At 46.1% G+C, this 19,340-nt stretch overlaps 1 protein-coding gene across 6 annotated transcripts in view; it reads left to right on the forward strand.

Moving 5' to 3' along the window:
• BCAS1 (brain enriched myelin associated protein 1) overlaps nt 1-19,340 on the forward strand; it is a 364,378-nt gene that overhangs the window by 201,511 nt on the left and 143,527 nt on the right. For all 6 annotated transcript variants that reach the window (XM_069243624.1, XM_069243621.1, XM_069243622.1 and 3 more), the window contains exons 5-6: nt 15,457-15,612; nt 16,489-16,551. In XM_069243624.1, the coding sequence (XP_069099725.1) occupies nt 15,457-15,612; nt 16,489-16,551 (219 nt within the window). The remainder of the gene's footprint in view (nt 1-15,456; nt 15,613-16,488; nt 16,552-19,340) is intronic.

Raw genomic sequence — 19,340 nt, forward strand, 5'->3', positions numbered from 1 at the left:
CCTGACACTAGCATGCACCAAGAACTGCCTACCACCTCAGCCGGCGCTAGTGGACAGGAGGCCCCGACACAAGACCAACAGGCCACCAGAACCCCACCCCCTGCAGAAGGAGAACCACCCCGCAAGCGGGCCCTGAGATCCAGGAAGAAGACAGAGTAAGATGTCAAGACCCCCGCCAGCAAAGGATACTGCCCTGATTGTCAACCCACTGTCCCACATTGTCACCCTGTCCAACCTTAAACTGCCCCTGCTCCACTTCCCACAGGCAATTGGACAATGCACCTGTGAAACTGATAGTCTGGACTCTGCCATGGACAATCCTCCACCATCACCCCTCACCGATTTGCAACCACCCATCCAATTTAGAGCACTTGAATAAAAACACTTAGGGCCATATTTATACTCTGTTTGCGTCGGATTTGCGTCGTTTTTTTTTACGCAAATTCGACGCAAAACGAACTCCATATTTATACTTTGGCGTTAGATGCATCTAGCGCCAAAGTTCACGGAGTTTGCATTATTTTTTAGCGTGGACACCTTCCTTGCGTTAATGATATGCAAGGTAGGCGTTCCCGTCTAAAAAATGACTCCGAGGCATGGGCACCGTATTTATACTCCCAGGCAAAACTGACGCCCGGGAGTGGGCGGGTCAAAAAAAATGACATCCAGCCGCTTTTGCGTCATTTTTTAGCGCCTGGTCAGGGCAGGCGTTAAGGGACCTGTGGGCTCGGAAGGAGCCCAGAGGTGCCCTCCCATGCCCCCAGGGACACCCCCTGCCACCCTTGCCCACCCCAGGAGGACGCCCAAGGATGGAGGGACCCACCCCTGGGACATTAAGGTAAGTGCTGGTAAGTATATATATTATTTTTTTTTGTGGCATAGGGGGACCTGATTTGTGCCCCCCTACATGCCACTATGCCCAATGGCCATGCCCAGGGGACATAAGTCCCCTGTGCATGGCCATTGGGCAAGGGGGCATGACTCCTGTCTTTGCTAAGACAGGAGTCATTTCAATGGGGGTTGGGAGTAAAAAAAAATGGCGCAAATCGGGTTGAGGCGAATATTTTGCCTCAGCCTGACTTGCCCCATTTTTTGGCGCCCAAGCTCCATTTTCCCCTACGCCGGCGCTTCCTGGTGTAAGTCATTTTTTTTCACGCACATCAGGCAGCTCCTTGAATAAATACGGCGCCCGCATGGCGCTTCAGAATGGCGTTAGCCGGCATTAACTTTTTTGACGCACAACTGCGTTGGCGCAGTTGTGCGTCGAAAAGTATAAATATGGCCCTTATTGCACTTAACAATCTGGAGTCTGGCTGTGATTTAGAACAAATGTATTAGACATGACCGTGCCAAAATGTTCATTCACATTGTGATGCTAACAAACCTCTGTCACACAGCTGTAGTCCATGGGGAAACAAAGCAGATGTCACGCAGTGGGGCCCACAGCTCTGAAAACGGAAGGGAAAGTCACAACACAGTTAGCATACACTGGGGGAAAAAGTCAGACAGTAGAGAGGTAGGAGTCTTTAAGTAAATGTAATATGCCAGTGTCTACTCTTACCTGTGTGTCACTGAAAATACTGCTGTATTACTGTGTTCCTGTTCTCTATGTCGTCCTCTTTGGCTTCCTCCTCTTCACTCTCAACAGTCTCCACAGCTGCTACAACACCACCATCTGGACCATCCTCCTGCAGAAAAGGCACCTGGCGGCGCAAAGCCAGGTTGTGAAGCATACAGCAGGCCACGATGATCTGGCACACCTTCTTTGGTGAGTACATTAGGGATCCACCTGTCATATGGAGGCACCTGAACCTGGCCTTCAGGAGGCCAAAGGTTCGCTCGATCACCCTCCTAGTCCGCCCATGGGCCTCATTGTACCGTTCCTCTGCCCTTGTCCTGGGATTCCTCACTGGGGTCAGTAGCCAGGACAGGTTGGGGTAACCTGAGTCCCCTAATAGCCACACCCGGTGCCTCTGGAGTTGACCCATCACATACGGGATGCTGCTATTCCGCAGGATGTAGGCGTCATGCACTGACCCAGGGAACTTGACATTAACATGGCAGATGTACTGGTCAGCCAAACACACCATCTGTACATTCATGGAATGATAACTTTTCCTGTTCCTGTACACCTGTTCACTCCTGCTGGGGGGTACCAAAGCCACATGTGTCCCATCAATGGCACCTATGATGTTGGGGATATGTCCAAGGGCATAGAAATCACCCTTCACTGTAGGCAAATCCCCCACCTCAGGGAAAATGATGTAGCTCCGCATGTGTTTGAGCAGGGCAGACAACACTCTGGACAACACCTTGGAAAACATGGGCTGGGACATCCCTGATTATATGGCCACTGTTGTTTGAAATTACCCACTTGCTAAGAAATGGAGTACTGACAGCACCTGCACTAGAGGGGGGATCCCTGTGGGTTGGCGGATGGGTGACATCAGGTCTGCCTCCAGCTGGGCACACAGTTCATGTATAGTGGCTCGGTCAAGCCTGTATGTCAGAATGACATGTCGTTCCTCCATTGTCGACAGGTCCACCAGCGGTCTGTACACAGGAAGATTCCTCCATCTCCTCGCATGTCCCAGAGGACGGTGCCTAGGAAGGACAACAGCGAGCACAGAGTCAATCAACCCACAGGTACGTTCCCACAGCTTGCACACAACACGATTCACTATGCATTGAATGGTTTGTATGAGTGTTGATGCAAGGCCTAGGTATGTGTGACGCAGTAGAAATTAAGCCATGTGGGCCCTTGAAATGGCGGCTGCCTTACCTGTGAAGTGTGACAATGGGATGTGAGGTCAATGCGCTGGTGTGGCACACCGTGGCGGTAGGCGGTCGAAGACCGCGGCGCAAAGCCGCATTGGTTAATATTGAACCCTATGGGTTTCACGAGCCAATGACGATGTGCGCCAGCGGTCGCGGTACGCACCGCCGCGGTATGCACCGCTGCGGGCGTGACCGCCATTTTCTATCTACTTAATCACTCGATACCTGATCTTCCACAGGAGAGGACCTACACTGCAAGTGCTGCTGTGACCTCGGTCTGGAAGAGACAATGGCTGCTGCGACTGGGGAAAGGGCCCCTGCCTTCACTTCTGAAGAATTGGAGAAACTCGTGGATGGGGTCCTCCCCCAGTATGCGCTACTCTACGGTCCTCCAGACCAACAGGTAAGTACACTGGGACCATGCTTTGTGGCCAATGCCTCGGTTGAGTCGGGTGGATGAAAGATGGTGGGGAGGGGAGCGATTGAGGCATGCATCAGACGACAGATGAGAGCATGTGCCACATGGCAAGGGTGGGGATGGGGGGCCACTCACATCGAGCATGGAGAAGGTGATGATTTTTTTTCTCCCCCTGTACATGTCACATAGGTCAGCGCCCACCAGAAAGTCGCTATTTGGCGTGCCATCGCCAAGGACGTCCGGACCCTGGGGGTCCACAACAGACGGGGCACCCACTGCCGGAAGAGGTGGGAGGACATCCGACACTGGAGCAGGAAGACGGCGGAGGCTCAGCTGGGGATGGCCTCCCAACGTAGGAGGGGTGCCAGTCGTACTTTGACCCCCCTGATGTCCCGGATCCTGGCGGTGGCCTACCCCGATTTGGATGGTCGCGTGAGGATATCACAGCAGACACAAGGGGGTGAGTACACTCTCATTCTGGTGACTTTGCGCGCAGTGGAGGTGTCTGGGTGGGGGAGGAGGGCTGTGGGTATCCCTAGGCCAGGGTGATTTCTGTAGGCTAGGCCCCTCCGTAAGGCATGGCCCTGTGCCCCCGCCCCCCACCTCTGTAGGGTGCCAAGTTCAGGTATCCATGGCCCTGTGTCATCTATGTGTGCAGTTGTCGTCCATAGGCTTGTAGGCCATATCCCACTGATTGAGTAGTGGACCCCAAGTGCGCGGCGTAGTGCAGGGGGCTTCTGTGTCTGTCCTCTCCGCCAACGGTGTCGCCCATGCATGCACTCAACATGTCTTTCTTTCTCCCCCCCCCCCTTTTTTGTGGTCTTCCTGTTCATGTGTGCATTAGCATCATCATTCGGAGGAGAAGTGGCATCGGAGCGCGAGGGAGCTGCATCCCACATGGCCCTGGAGGACCATGCAACGGACTCTGAGCACACCAGTGGGACGGAGGGCGAGGGGAGCTCCACAGCGGGGACTCGTGCTGATGTCAGTGGCAGCGACTCGTCCTCTGAAGGGAGCTCCCTTGTGGTGGCAGCAACATCTGTGCCCCCCGCAACAACAGGTACAGCTGCCACCCAGCGCACCAGCACCGCCCTCCCAGCAGCCCCTCAGTGTTTGCCCCATGCCCGCTCACCCAGGAAGGTGGGCATCTCCTTCGCCCCAGGCACCTCAGGCCCTGCCCCTGTCACCCCTGCTGCCCTCAGTGAGGAGGTCATTGACCTCCTGAGGACCATCATTGTTGGGCAGTTTACCCTTTTGAATGCCATCCAGGGTGTAGAAAGGGAGGTGCACCGGAGTAATGCATACCTGGAGGGCATTCATTCGGGTCAGGCTGCCCATCAGCGATCGTTCAACGCTCTGGCCTCAGCACTGACGGCAGCAATTGTCCCTGTCTCTAGCCTCTTCCCTCCAACTTCCTCCACCCAGACCCAATCCCCAGTACCTCTGCCTATCCCAGACACACCATCAGACCAGCCTGCACACACCTCAACACCCAAGGTAAGCTCATACAGACATAAGCACCACACATCACACAAGCATTTACACAAGCAACATCCACATGCAGACACACCAACAGCCACTGCCTCCACTGTGTCCCCCTCCTCCTCGTCTCCCTCCTCCCTCCCTGTGACGTCTCCACTCACACTTGCATGCACAACATCTTCAGCCACTACGTCCATCACCAGCACACCCACCAGAACACTCCGCACATGTGCAGTCACCACCCCCACTACCATTTACACGTCCCCTGTGTCCTCTCCCAGTGTGTCTGTTACCCCCTCTTCCAAACCACACAAACGCAGGCAGCCACCCACCCAACAGCCATCCACCTCACGACAGCCTCCAGCCCAAGCACCTGCACCCAAAGACACCAGACTTCACACTCCTACAACCACATCCTCTTCCTCCACTCCCATACCCACTACACCTACCCGTCCCTCTCTTTCCAAATTGCTATTCCTTTCCAAACTTGACCTCTTTCCAACAACTCCCCCACCCCGTCCATCTCCTAAGACTGCAATCAGCACCTCAGCCACCACAAAACCAGGACCTATCAAGACTGTTGTCCAAGGACTGTGGAGTCCCCCACCCTCAAGGGCAACTAGTTCTGCTAGGAGCCCAGGCACGGCCAGCCCACCCCCGGAAAAGCACCCAAAGATTACCAGTGCCCGGCGCGGGAGGCCAAAGACACCAGGGACCAAAATCCCTACCCTGGCTCCGGCTGGAAGTGGGGTGCCACCTGGCACAACGCCAAAGGTGGGAAAGGGCCATAGACGACCAGGGAAGGGTGAGAAGGGCAGCACGCCCGACAAGTCCGGCAGCAGGCCAGCTGCCCAGGAGGGCCCCACCAGCCCCATCCCAGGTGTGCAGGAGGACACCCAGAGGCCCGGTACTGCAGCCCAGGAGGGCCCCGCAAGCCAACAGACAGATGGGCAGGAAGGCCCCGCCAGCCACATGTCAGGTGGCGAGTGACATCCATGCCTGGGCCGGAACCGCTGCACTGGACACTCATCTCAAGCACCGCTGAACAGGGCACCGCCGTCTCAAGCACCGCTGAACTGGGCCCTTCATCTCAAGCACCGCTGAACAGGGCACCGCCGTCTCAAGCACCGCTGAACAGGGTATCGCTGTCTCAAGCACCGCTGCACTGGGCCCTTCATCTCAAGCACCGCTGAACAGGGCCCTTCATCTCAAGCACCGCTGAACAGGGCACCGCCGTCTCAAGCACCGCTGCACTGGGCCCTTCGTCTCAAGCACCGCTGAACATGGCACCGCCGTCTCAAGCACCGCTGCACTGGGCCCTTCATCTCAAGCACCGCTGAACTGGGCCCTTCATCTCAAGCACCGCTGAACAGGGCCCTTCATCTCAAGCACTGCTGAACTGGGCCCTTCATCTCAAGCACCGGTGAACATGGCACCGCCGTCTCAAGCACTGCTGCACTGGGCCCTTCATCTCAAGCACCGCTGAACAGGGCACCGCCGTATCAAGCACCGCTGCACTGGGCCCTTCATCTCAAGCACCGCTGAACATGGCACTGCCGTCTCAAGCACCGCTGCACTGGGCCCTTCATCTCAAGCACCGCTGAACTGGGCCCTTCATCTCAAGCACCGCTGAACAGGGCACCGCCGTCTCAAGCACCGCTGAACTGGGCCCTTCATCTCAAGCACCGCTGAACAGGGCACCGCCGTCTCAAGCACCGCTGAACAGGGCCCTTCATCTCAAGCACCGCTGGCCCATTGGCGGAAGGGGCAGTGCCGCATCTGTGTCGGGCAGGGCTGCACGAAGCACTCTGGGCACCAGTCCCCCTCCAGAACCAGTGGACACTGTCATCCACTTGAGACACTGTGGCTTTGCACTCCCCAGGATGCAGCAGTGGGCAACCCACCCACTGTATGGACTTGAGAGACTGTGGCTTTGCACTCCCCAGGATGCAGCAGTGGGCAACCCACCCACTATATGGACTTGAGAGACTGTGGCTTTGCACTCCCCAGGATGGAAAAGTGGGCAACCCACCCACTGTATGGACTTGAGAGACTGTGGCTTTGCACACCCCAGGATGGAAAAGTGGGCAAAGCACCCACTGTATAGACTTGAGAGACTGTGGCTTTGCACTCCCCAGGATGGTACAGTGGGCAAACCACCCACTGTATGGACTTGAGAGACTGTGGCTTTGCACTCCCCAGGATGGGACAGTGGCCATGGAGGCCCCTCGTGGATCTGGCGTCGTATACTCATGTGGCTGAGGTGCCCCCCCTTCCCTTCCCCCTGAGGTGCCTGTAGTTTTTCTATCTGATGCCCCTGCAGTGTTCTCTCCGTTGGTGTCAGGTATCCTGTGTGGGCCTTGCCCATGTGATTTGGGCCCAGTAGTCCACGGACAATGACTGCTAAAATTATCGGACTTTTAATATTTATGTATATATTAGTTTTAAATGTGTGATATTTTTATAAGCCAATAATACAATATATTCGACTGTTTATGATCATTTCCTTTTGTCTTTGCATTCTTCTGGGGGGTTTGGGGGTTGTAACAGTGATGTATTGCTATGCATTGATGTGTGTGTTGTAGTGGGTGAGGGTGGTGGTCGGTGTGTCGCGTATGTGTGCCCGTAATATTTTCTCCTCCCCCCTCCCCTGTGTCGTAGGTGCAGTACTCACCGTTGTCTTCTGCGCCGGCGTTCGTGCTCCTGGTAGAGGAGCAGGAATACAATAGCTGGTAGGATGTGTAGTTCGGGTTCCATGCTGTCCAGATTCCTCGTGGGGTGTATGGAGGTGAGCGTTTTCCGTTTGAAATGTCTGTTTCCGCTGTGTTTTTATCGGCGGGGCTACCGCCCCGGAAAAGGTGGCGGATTGGTGGGTTGTGATAGGGTGGGCGGTACATTGACTCCCGCCTGTCTGTTGGCGGTGACCGCCGCACTGTTTGTTTGTCCCGCCGTGGAGGTCGGAGTGTTAAAGTGGCGGTCTCTGTTGGCGGTTTCCGCCAGGGTCAGAATTCCATTTTTTTAACCGCCAGCCTGTTGGCGGGTTAGCCGCCGCTTTAACACCGACCGCCAGGGTTGGAATGACCCCCTTAGTCTCTCATTGTAGTGCAATTTGGTAGAGAATTTTGTACACTACAAAATTACTTAAAACACAAGTGAATATTGGTGTAAAATATTATGCTTGGGTTCTTAACTCTCTTGATTAACTGCCATGAGTACCTATAGTGACATCAGGAGAAAGGCCTGCAAACAGAAATTCAGTAGAATAGTCTGGTGAGAGAGGTGTGATGGCATGAAGACACATAGAAAATATGAGGTATGTACATCAAATAGGCCTATTCAGCTCTAAGAATAGGAAGGGGTCTAAATCTCTCACTAACTAAACTTTCCTCAAATCACAGTTTGCTAAGATGATGATATCACATTCGAAGCTTCTCGATTTAAATCCTAATTAAAATGAATTGGAAGTTACATTTTCCAAATCCCTGATATATCCAATGGTGGTACTTTTCAGTCTCAGCAATTTCAAAAGAGTTACAACTGGCAAGCTTCCAGAACATTTCTCTTTTCATTCTTGCATAGGTTTGTCTCAGGATTTCTTATCTCTCACGCACAATAAGCTTCTTGTTGACTCCCTATCTGCTCCTAACACCTGCATCTCAAAAGAAACATTTAAGAAAAACAACTTCACATAGAAAGTTAACTGTAGAGGGAATGTATATTTGGGTATGCCTTAACTTCAGCCAAATTAATCAAACATGAATATACTTTCAAATTAAATGAGTTCTAAAAGCTACATGAGTGAATATATGAAATAATTTTGAAAAATAATACTTTTCAAATGTTAGTCTCAAATAGATATTGATTAAATGTTGTTAGAAGTGGGGTCTATGGTTGACAGTCAGGTTACACCCTTTCCAAGCAAGGACCCTCACTCTAGTCAGGGTAAGTCACACATAATCCAAATTATCCTGTGCCCACCCTCTGGTAGCTTGGCACTGAGCAGTCAGGCTTAACTTAGAAGGCAATGTGTAAAGAATTTGTGCAATAAATCACACAATACCACCATATAGCACAACAAAAATACACCACACAGTGTTTGGAAAAATATATAATATTTATCTGGATAAATGTAGGTCAAAACGATCAAAGATGCAATAACTAAAAGTAGAATTATCACTGAAAAGTGTTATAAAGTGTCTTAAGTCTTTTGAAAGCAAACTATGGTGGGCATTACAACCTTGGTGGTCTTTTTACAAGACCGACAAGGGACTGCCGTGCTGAAGGCCGCCAGTGCAGGCGGTTTTCCGCTCGGCGCATTATGACCGCTGGCAGCCCTCCATCCTTTTCCGGATGGAGAGCCTCCAGCAGCCATACTGGCGGTCGGCGGGGAAGTGGAGGTTGCTCCACCTCCACCGCCCCGTCAACAGAACACTGCCCACCGAATCACGTTCTGTGATTCGGCGTGGGGGTGTTCTGTTAACGGGGTGCTGGTGGCGGAGCTGCCCCCATGGATCCCGTCCCCTCCCGGAGGATCAACGGACCAGGTAAGTTGGTCGTCCGTTAGGGGAGGGGGGTGAGGGGTGTTGTGTGTTGTGTGCGTGCATGGGGGTGTGCGTGTGTGTATGTAGAGGGGGTGTGTCAGTGCGTGTATGCATGCAGGGGTGTTGTGCGTTTGGCAATGAGTGCGTGTCTGTCTGTATGTATGTCTGTATGGATGCGTGTGTGTATGTCTGAATGTGGGTGTGTGCGTATGACTGTGTGTGTGGCTGTTGGCATGTATGTTGGTGTGTGTGCGGGATTGTGTGTTGGTGGTACCTGCGTGCGTATCGGGTGTGAATATGTAATGTAATGTTAGGGGTAGGGGTGGGGAAGGGGGTCCTGCCACCTTTGGGGGTGGCAGGGGTGGTGGGGGTGGGGGGTGGGGGAGACCCTATATCAGTGCCAGGGAAGGAATTCCCTAGCACTGATAGTGCTCACCTCCTAACCCCATGAAATCCATGGGGGTCAGCCGGGTCATGATACCGCCGGCGGTATTGTGACGACTGCCGGGCTGGAGACCCAGGTCTCCAGCCCAGCGGTCGTCTCCGCCCTGGCAGTCGGATCGGAGAAGTGGCGGATGACCATGGCGGTAACCGCCATGGTCATAATTCCAACATTTTTACCGCCAGCCTGTTGGCGGTAAGACCGCTGCTTCTCTCGCCAACCGCCAGGGTTGTAATGAGGGCCAAAGTCTCTTTCAAGCGCAAAGTACCTGGTGCACGTGAAAAATCTCTGCAAGGGGGCCGCAGAGGAGGAGAAGCGTGAAAACAAAGGGGTGTGAGTCGATTTCTCAGGGCACACACGGTGATGCGTCATTTAATTTCTGCGCAGGGACGGCTGTGCATCGGTTTCCAGCACTCAGTCGTGGATCCTCTTCGGGTTGCGGGGTTTTCAGACTCCCCGGGGACGATGCGTGGAATTACCTGCACTGGTAGGAAGAAGTCACAGGAGCTGTGTCGATCCGGTGGGCGTTGCGTTGAATTTTCTACCGCGCGGCGTCGATTCCTGCGTTGTTCTGGCTCGGGTCGTGCATCCACTTTCTGGTCGCTACGTTGGCGCTGCGTCGATCTTCTCATTGCGAAGTCGGGCTGAGTTGTTCCGGTATGGCTTGCCATCAAATTTTAACCGCGGTGCAGGCTGTGTGTGTTTTCTGGCAGGCTGTGCATCGGATTTCGCTGCACAAGGAGTCCTTCTTGAAGAGATGAAGTCTTTTTGAAGTTTCAACTAAGAAAATACAAAAAAAGAAAGAAGAATATATGAAATGGATTTTCATTCTAAAATTATGATTCTGAATTTTGCTAGTGACAACTTTTTTTTTCAAGTAAAGTTAGTAAAGCATGAAACAGGAATATTGTTGGGCTGTCAGGCGTTGTGACTTTATGAACTTAATCAACTTGTTACATATGAAACTGGCAAAAGGAACCCACATTTTCTTCAGTATTTGCGAACAGAAGGCATTTAGATCTAATTGCATGTAGAGTTGTAGAAAATGGAAAAACACATGTACAGAAAGGGGCAAAGCAATCTCGCTGAAATGTAACTTTTGTACTCCTCCTCTTTGCCTCAGTAAGTTCGCTGAAAATGTGCTTTTATCATTTTTTGCACTTGTCTGGGAGGAAGAACAAACAGCAAGAGTACAGTAGCCAATGAGTGCCAAAGCCTGCTGTGATATTCTGGAACTAAGTCAATACACGTGATAGCAGTGTTTAAAACAATACTGTACTGCTTTGCTGCCCAGAGACTCTTTACAACGTGGCAGCTCATACTTGAGAGATGAAATATGCTCTGTGGAATTATATAACTGGTGCATTATCAAGGACTAAATGTGGACGCTGCTAGAAAGGTGGGTGTTTTCTTATCACTATTATTAGAATTGTCTTTTAGTGGGCTTATAGTAAGACTATCTAAATTGTATTGTTATTACAATTTAACATTCAAAGAAGTTTCCTCAATTCTAGCTATTTTTTCAATTTTATTAAATAATTTTCAGATAATGAGTTTTTTTGTCACAAAATGAGCTATAAAAGATGCTCTCGAGATGGTGTATTTTGCTTGTATCATCTATATATATTCGAAGTTTACAAAAGTAATTAACATAGTGCATTCAGTTGTAATGATGAAGCTTCACATAAGGAACAGCTAAAATATCAATATAAACAAAATTAGATGTAACTTGATGTAGGTATAATATTTCTATGAATATTGTTTCTCACTTTATAGTTGTACAAAATTATTTATGAAGAAGTTCTTTGTAATGTTTAAGGTCAACATAACAGTATTAGACTCCTATAAGAATGTCAATTGCCCATTTTGAAATTCAAAATTGTAACATTTTAGTGTACTCAAGTACCATGAGCAGATAGACTTTCGGTACAGCTAAAATGGCTTGTGTAGTTCACAGCAGACTTTATATTTCAAAATTGTTCAGCGAAGGAGCACATGTTATGCAAAACACAGAAAAGAGCTAAAACAACTCAAGTCAAAGGAACAGAGGCTGATCACAAAGCAAGTGTGATAAGCACGGAAAGTGACATTTTAATAATAACTACACTTTTAGGCTGGCTTTACGTTTGTCAATAAGTAAATCTCCATTGACATACTTATGGGAAGGCGGAACACAATACGTTGATTATTTGAAATATGTTACTGTTTTCCCATAGGTCGTGCATCTTAGAAATGTTGTAAAGATTATGCTTTTTTTACCTGATAGTACGGTCAGCATTTGAAGAATATGTGCATTTTAGCTGCTTTACTGCCAATGCAAGATTTTCATCTCCGGTATTAGTCATTTTCAAAATTGACAACACACACAAAGTGCCTTGTAGGTAGCACTAAAAGAGGAGACATTCTTAATAATGTTATCTTTAATAGACTTGCACTACCAGAATTAAATGTGACTATTCACTTTCATTTACAGAGTAATACAATTTGAAATCATTTGTACAATAATTTCAGCCAGAGGAGTCAAATTCCCTGAAGGAGTCACGTACTTTGTTGTAGTATGGGAGCAGCTCGTGCACTACAAGGAAATACAATTATTTCACAGTTAATGATTTAAGCTATGACAAAGTCAATACATCTGAAATGAGGCAATTAATAATAATTAATGGAAGCACAGGTTTTGATATATTAAGGCATGCACATTGATATCCAATGCATGCTAAATGCTGCCAATGACTGTTGTATAGCTATGCTGTAGTAGTGCTCAGTAAGGCAATTGAATGAGGGAAATACATATATGGTGTGCTTCATTGACATAGTCTTGCATCCACCAAAGAGATTTTAACTAAACCTCTGCCTAACGTGCAAAGCTCCCAAGAGTTGTGGCTGCTTGTCTCAACATTTTTGTAGGGGATACCCAGCTTTAATTTATCGTGCAGAGATATAAGCCACACGCTATGATAAAAATGAAACATTTTAAACAAACGGATGGGACTTTATAGACAGAAAATGGCAAATACAATAATGTATGGATAAGGTTCCCGTTAGTTGTGCAATATTTTGTGGCTTACAGCAATTATTCAGATATGTCATTAGTGCCTGGATTTGCCCAATTAGCACTTCTTCAGATCTTCTGTTAGACTTTCATGCTTTTTGGTCGGAGCACAGTAAGTGACATTAGGAGAATGTCAGAAACAGAAGTACTCAGTTCACGATTTGAAAATTTCAGTCATTATGGGTCTGTACCATTTATGAGATGACTAAGCTATTTTTAAATATCTAAGTTATTTCAAGGAAATTAAGTTTGTTTTCATGCATCTAATTTGGGTGGCATATTACGTTATGTTTTGACATTAGCATTTACGTAGTTCCTAAATTTAGATTTGCATGCTTGTATTGACTTTTGTAGTAGCCATTTCTCAGCTGTGTCCAAGTCACTGAGCAAGGAAGCCTTGTCTGGGTTTTTTGTAAGATTAGGAGGCAACATTTATGCTAATGTGTGGTGAGAAGGTTCTAGTACTTTGCCCAGCAAACCCATATTATTCCCTGTGTAATGTTCATAAACCTCTGCACCAGTAAATTGCACTAACAATAAGGCCATATCTCATGAGCAGGTCTATGTCAGCAGTATTTGAATGTGTTAGTGAAAAAAGCCGAATGAGACATATTTAGTTGTGGGTAGTAAATTGTGCCATGCTTAAAAAGGGCACCTTTTCGAATTATGCAATGTAGGCCAGATTTATCAACACTCTGTGCCAATGAAATGTCACCAAAAGAGCACCAAAGATGCAAAGTGCTGATTTGTGATGTAATGTTGCCTAAACATAAACCAGAGTAGCATTTTCCACTATTTTGTGTCAAGCGGCCAATCTGTGGATTATGCTTGGGTGTGCCCAGTGAACCAAATATGTTTTTGATGCAACACTTTATACGCTAACATTTGTAGATGGGTCTTTGCTGAAAACAAAAAAAATACTCCTCCTTGAAGCAGGTGCAACAAGGAAAAGCATTTCCTTCTCTCTAAACATGTCCAACTTTGCTTTGGGTGCTTTACTGTACATCACATGAACAAAATGAGAAAAGTTTAAAAGTCATTCGAAGGGTAATACAAACCATATGCTATACATCTCGCTCTCTTGTTTGCACTACATTGTAAAGGTGTGTTCATGGCTCTAGACAACCACAAAGTGCGCCTGCATATTGGAAGAGAACAGCAGTGACATATCTTAATAGATATGGTGCAGTTCTGCTCTCTCCCTGTCATGCAACACAGCTTGCTGTACTGTGTTGTAACAGATATTAGTAAATCTGCCCCTTTATTTTTATTGTTGTCTGTGGAATTTCAGTAAATCTTATTTTCCACCTCAGATTAAAATACTGTGAACATGTTGTAGCACAGGATAATTTGCATACTGCCAACATTAATCTGCCTAGCTGATGTTGCCCTTAATAATGGTACATCCAAATACTGCTGAGAAAAATCTATGATGCAGGTGTATAAAGTGTATTAAAAGTTGTAGCTTCTGGTTGGGTGGTAGTGGTACATAGGTACTTGAGTTTGTCCCAGGAGCTGAATTTAATAAAGGTAATATAGCAAAAGCTTTTCTCAAACCGTAAACTTGTATTCTAGTCTTTAAAGTAGCTTGAAATAAGAATCCTACAGGCATCCTCATGACTTGAATTTCCAAAACCAACAAAGCCAAAAAAATTGGTCCAGGTCTTAGCTTGATTTCCTCCTATTATCATATAATCTGATCACTGAACAGTTATAAATAGGTTACTGTAGTGTGATGTATTTCATATAAATAACATTAATGAAATTACTTAGAACGGTTTCCTTGCAGTTATTCGTTTTATTCTATAAAGAGATATTTATCTATGTGTAGGTGACTATTCCAATTGCCCCATAACAGCTTTCATACCTAGATCTGTTTTTCTCTCTCTGTGCAGGAGATGCTTCTTTTCAGCTAAATATAATCACTCTTAGGGTTTCTGTTGGCAATAAAGTTTAAACTGTTTTGTCGTATTATCAATAGTTAACTGGTATAATAAAGAGAAACGTGTTACTTCGATTTTTTGATTGTTCTAAAGGTTAGAAGTACCATTTTAATATTATTGTATAACATGCTAACATTGGTTGCCTACATTATAGTGAAAATGAGGAGCCAAAGGACTATTAGCCAAGCAATTATCAATTATTCTCACTCATTATTATTGTCTCTCCAGAAATGTAAAATAATACATAATGGTGCTCAGAAAAGCCATTTTAAATAGTAAAAAGTATTCTGAATATGGAAAGTTGCACTGTTAGTGTTGTTCCAACCCTCATGGTGAGGTGATCGTTGTAAAAGTTAAAGATTCTATGCTTGGGCGTCAAGAAATTTGTTTTTTATTTCCATTATTTCTGGCAAGCGGAGTTTCTTTCGACCAAAAGACCTTCTTTGTGCGGGCATAAATAGTCACTGAAGAACTGATAACACTGCTATGTGTTATCTTTCACAACTGTTTAGCAATTTTGAAAGAAAGAGGGATTGTTTTGAATGTAACATGCAAGTTTAATGACTGTGTTGTGCTCCGCAGCTGAGCACAAAATGTTACTCCATCCGTAAGCGCTGAATATATTAAACCAAAGAACAGAAACAAATAACACTGATAAATAAGAGTCCAATTGTTCTAGCTATGTAGGCCGAAGTATGGCTGGAATTGTCGCATGAGAACCGAGTGATGCAAATGGAAAGCAGATATGTTTCTTTTACATTCCTGCACAAACAAGAATTGACTGTTAGTGCTTCTTGCAGAACGTAGCTGATTGCAACCAAAACACGGTCAACCTGCCGAGCTCAGTCAGTGTTGAATTTGCAGAGGAACCTCAAGTGCCTGAGGAAAATCTAGAAAGTGACAAGACTGCTGCGCCAACTGAAGAGCATCCAGTCATGAGTTTCTTCAAAACGCTGGTACGTATCTGCATTGGAACTTGTAGAATACATGGAAAAGTCTTGGCACAGCTTTCCACTAAAATTACATAGGGTAAGTGGCAAAGAGTGAAACACTATTGTTCTGAAAGATTTTCCGTTTTGTTTCTGTTGTTGACTACCGCGCAGGGGATGAAAACTGAATGAAAAACTGACAAATGATAGATAAATCGATGGATGTAAAGACGAGTGTTAAAAAACGTTTACAATTCAGAAATGAGTAATGGCGAAAGCAAAACTATGAATCAGTCCTAACCATAACAGATAAAGGTTTTTCATGTCAAGCAGCATTGCCCATACTGCTGAATGCAGTCATTTTGTGTAACACATACAATGGATGAACATGAACATGTTTTGACAATTTTGCATGCATTGCAAATATTATCTCTCAGTCAGTCGATGCTGAATTAAACATATTCATTCAGCAGACACAGTTTAACAGTTTATCGTCTTGTTTTACAATTAAAGATTCTGTCAGTTTGACTCCTTACATGTAGATTTCAGTGATCAAACAACACTTAATGGCACATCTTCATACCTATTTTTCACACTGCTTAAATCCTACCATAAAAACAACAAACGTGTTCTTATCAGTAGGCATTTGCTGAGCATCGAAATGTTTGTATGAGTTATTTGAAGATAGGTTCTAACTCGAAACTTTGTTTCTATTTTTTTCTGTTTAATTGTTTCCTCGGAGTTTGATCGTGCTTTGCCAGTACACTTTGCCCCTCTGTGTATTAGCAAACGGCTTTGCGTATTGCACTCTGATTTATTGATATTAATGATTGGTTTTCAATATGAAACATGCTATCAAGTGATTACTCATAACCCTAATTTTGTTTTGTGTGGCACTGGAAGGTTTCAACAAACAAACCTGCAACGAAGACAGAGGAAGAGCAAAAAGGGGAACCAGATGATAAAGTAAGTGCATTCCTGTATTTGTGTGATTGTTTGCTCACCATATTTGAGCAATTTTTTGTTGTTTTCTTAACAAGTGGAAAAACCTTTCTCTATTAATTTTCAAACAGTCCTAAATATACTATATTGCATTGCATAACATTTACCTCTACAATCCCAGGAAAAAACGCATTACAACAATGGCCACAGGTTTTCAGTTGATTGTATTTGGGTCATCAGGAAATTCGAACAAATAATTTGATTGAAAATGTAGTGACCAGTCTAGACAAAAAAATCAAGCAGTTGAATTTTTTGCAAGTCTGGACGACATACTCTGGCTTTAATTAGGGATATCTATAGGGGTTCTCATTAAGCTAGTATTTTCTATAAAGGCAGGTGGAAATTATCTAAGGCAAATCTAAGTTGGCGGGACGTCATCTGAACTGCTGACTAACCAGAACATGTATGACACCATTGTCCCAAACTACACCCTCTGCCTATGGTAAAACTCAATGATCATCCATATTGGAAAGGTCTCTCTTTTGTCCATTGCAGGCCTCAAAACACCTGCAGTACACTATCCTGCTCAGTGGTGCAATGCATACTTATGTGGGTTCAACAGGTGAAGAGTGGGACCTTGTGGGCATCCTGTAAATGGGCTGTTTCCCAGTACAGATGATAACCCACATGTGCAGTGGGGACAGCACATTAATGAGTGTCAGACAGCGTTTACCATGTGTTTGCATTACTGAACGTTTGTGAAATTATTTCTGAACCTTTCAGCAAAGCCCTGATCTAACCTGAATGCAAAATCTTCACATGTAACTTACCTCACCGGAACAGTGGTGGGCAGACCTCATTTTTCAGTGGCACAAGCCAAATAATCCTCTGGCATGCACGCATTAGTTGATTTAATTACCTAGTCATCAAGTACATCTGGGCACACTCCTTTATGCTAATTAATATCTCTCATTGTCATCAGTGCGACCTATTTTAACAAGAAAATAGACTCTTTCCTGTTCCAACTGCTGCTCATAACACAAGATCTTATCTGACACATATACCCTGGAATCGCTCTGTTACCAACAGTGCTTTCCTGGATGGATAATTAGGAGCGTTGTAAGGTGCCAATCCTACAGAGTATTTACAACTAGTAATTGTGTAACTAAAGGCGGCTATGCACCACTCATAATGGGAAGTGGAATCCCAATGCAAGGTGGTTTGTTTCAAGAAGGAAGGACTTTGCTAATAAGCTTAGAATTTCTTTATTAGAACCTAGGCAAACTAGCTGGAAAATTTACAGACACAGAAGGGCAAACAGTTACCATTCAGGTTAAACATGGATGCCAGTTTCTCATGTGATCACTCCACCCTCCTCTCAGTTCTGGATAATTTACATTTTGTCTATCTTTCTGAACTCTTTTGGTCTGTGTATCAATATATGTGAGGTTAGATGAAAATTTAGGATCAAGTTCATAATTCCATGGTTTGGCTTTCTCAGTTTTATTTATTTTTCTTTTTTGTATAATATGACATTTTGCCTATTGAGTTCTTCTTGAATGAAATCTGTGGCTTTTTGGCCAGATACTATCTCTAAAGAAAGAATATTGTCTGTTCACTTGTCAATGAACAGAAGAGCTGAGACATGTGGACAGTGAACTTGAAGGTCTGTAAGTGTGCTGTTAGAGCAGTTGCATAAAGAGGCTACCTATGGTTGTTGGTCAAATACTTCAGATTACAGAGAGGTAGACTTTTACTCCAGAGTTAGGGGAAACACAGGGGCCCTCATTTATGAGGATCTGGTGTAGGGCAATTCACCTTGCGAACTGCCTCCCGCCAAAGTGAAAGGGCAGGAATGCACCATATTTACCTAATATGGTGCATTCCTGCCCTTTCCCCTGCCCCGGTGTTATTTTAACAGCTTAGCACCAATGCCGGCACCCTTGCACCATGATGCAAGCGTACCTGTGTTGTCAGAAGTATTGTTTTTGTGCAGGAAGAGGAACCTTGCTGCACAAAAACAATCCTGAGAGGTGCTTTCCTCTTTCTATGTGTGATGCAGAATGTACTGCACATGGAAAGAGGAAAAAACAAGGGGAAATACAATTATTTATCCTTGTTATGCTCACCTCAGGAGGCATAAGGTTTTGGCACATCCACAGGTTTACATGGTTTTGTAAATCTGGGGAAGCGTCAAAACCCATGACTGTTGCGTGGGAACCCCCTTATTACACCCATGGAATGCCTCCTGAGTACAGGTTAAGGCAACACTGCCATTTGTACTGCCTTGCCTTACTCCATATCAATGAGGCCATTCAAAGTCATGCAAAGTGGTTTTGCGTGGCTTCACAGACATGATTTTGTAGTTTGTGCCACTGGAGTGTCGCAAAAAGTGACACTTTGACAGCACAAGGGGCTCATAAATATGACCCTGGGTTTACATCAAAGGATCCTCCTTTGGTTCTGCCATTGTTTACCTGATGGCTGTCCACCACAGGGTATTCAGATGAAAGTAGTGGTCTCCCCTTAACATTTAGAGCCCACCCTGTGACGGGAAACCATCATTTGTTTTCCCTATGTGGAACTACCTTGCACAACATGGTGTGCTCAGAAAGGGAAAAAGGAAAATGCCAACCGAGTGTCAGGGGAATTGTATTTTTGTTTCCAAGAAACAAATTCCCACTTTAGATATTTGTATTTTGAAAACACTAAAAGCATTTCCAAGCTGGCTCATCAAACATGGTGCACTCTCTGCAAAGTTCCATGCCATCACTGAAGCCTCTGCACCTCCACCTCTGCTGAAGGCATAGAGT

The sequence above is a fragment of the Pleurodeles waltl genome, chromosome 7, assembly GCF_031143425.1.
Source record: "Pleurodeles waltl isolate 20211129_DDA chromosome 7, aPleWal1.hap1.20221129, whole genome shotgun sequence".
Lineage (NCBI taxonomy): Eukaryota > Metazoa > Chordata > Amphibia > Caudata > Salamandridae > Pleurodeles > Pleurodeles waltl.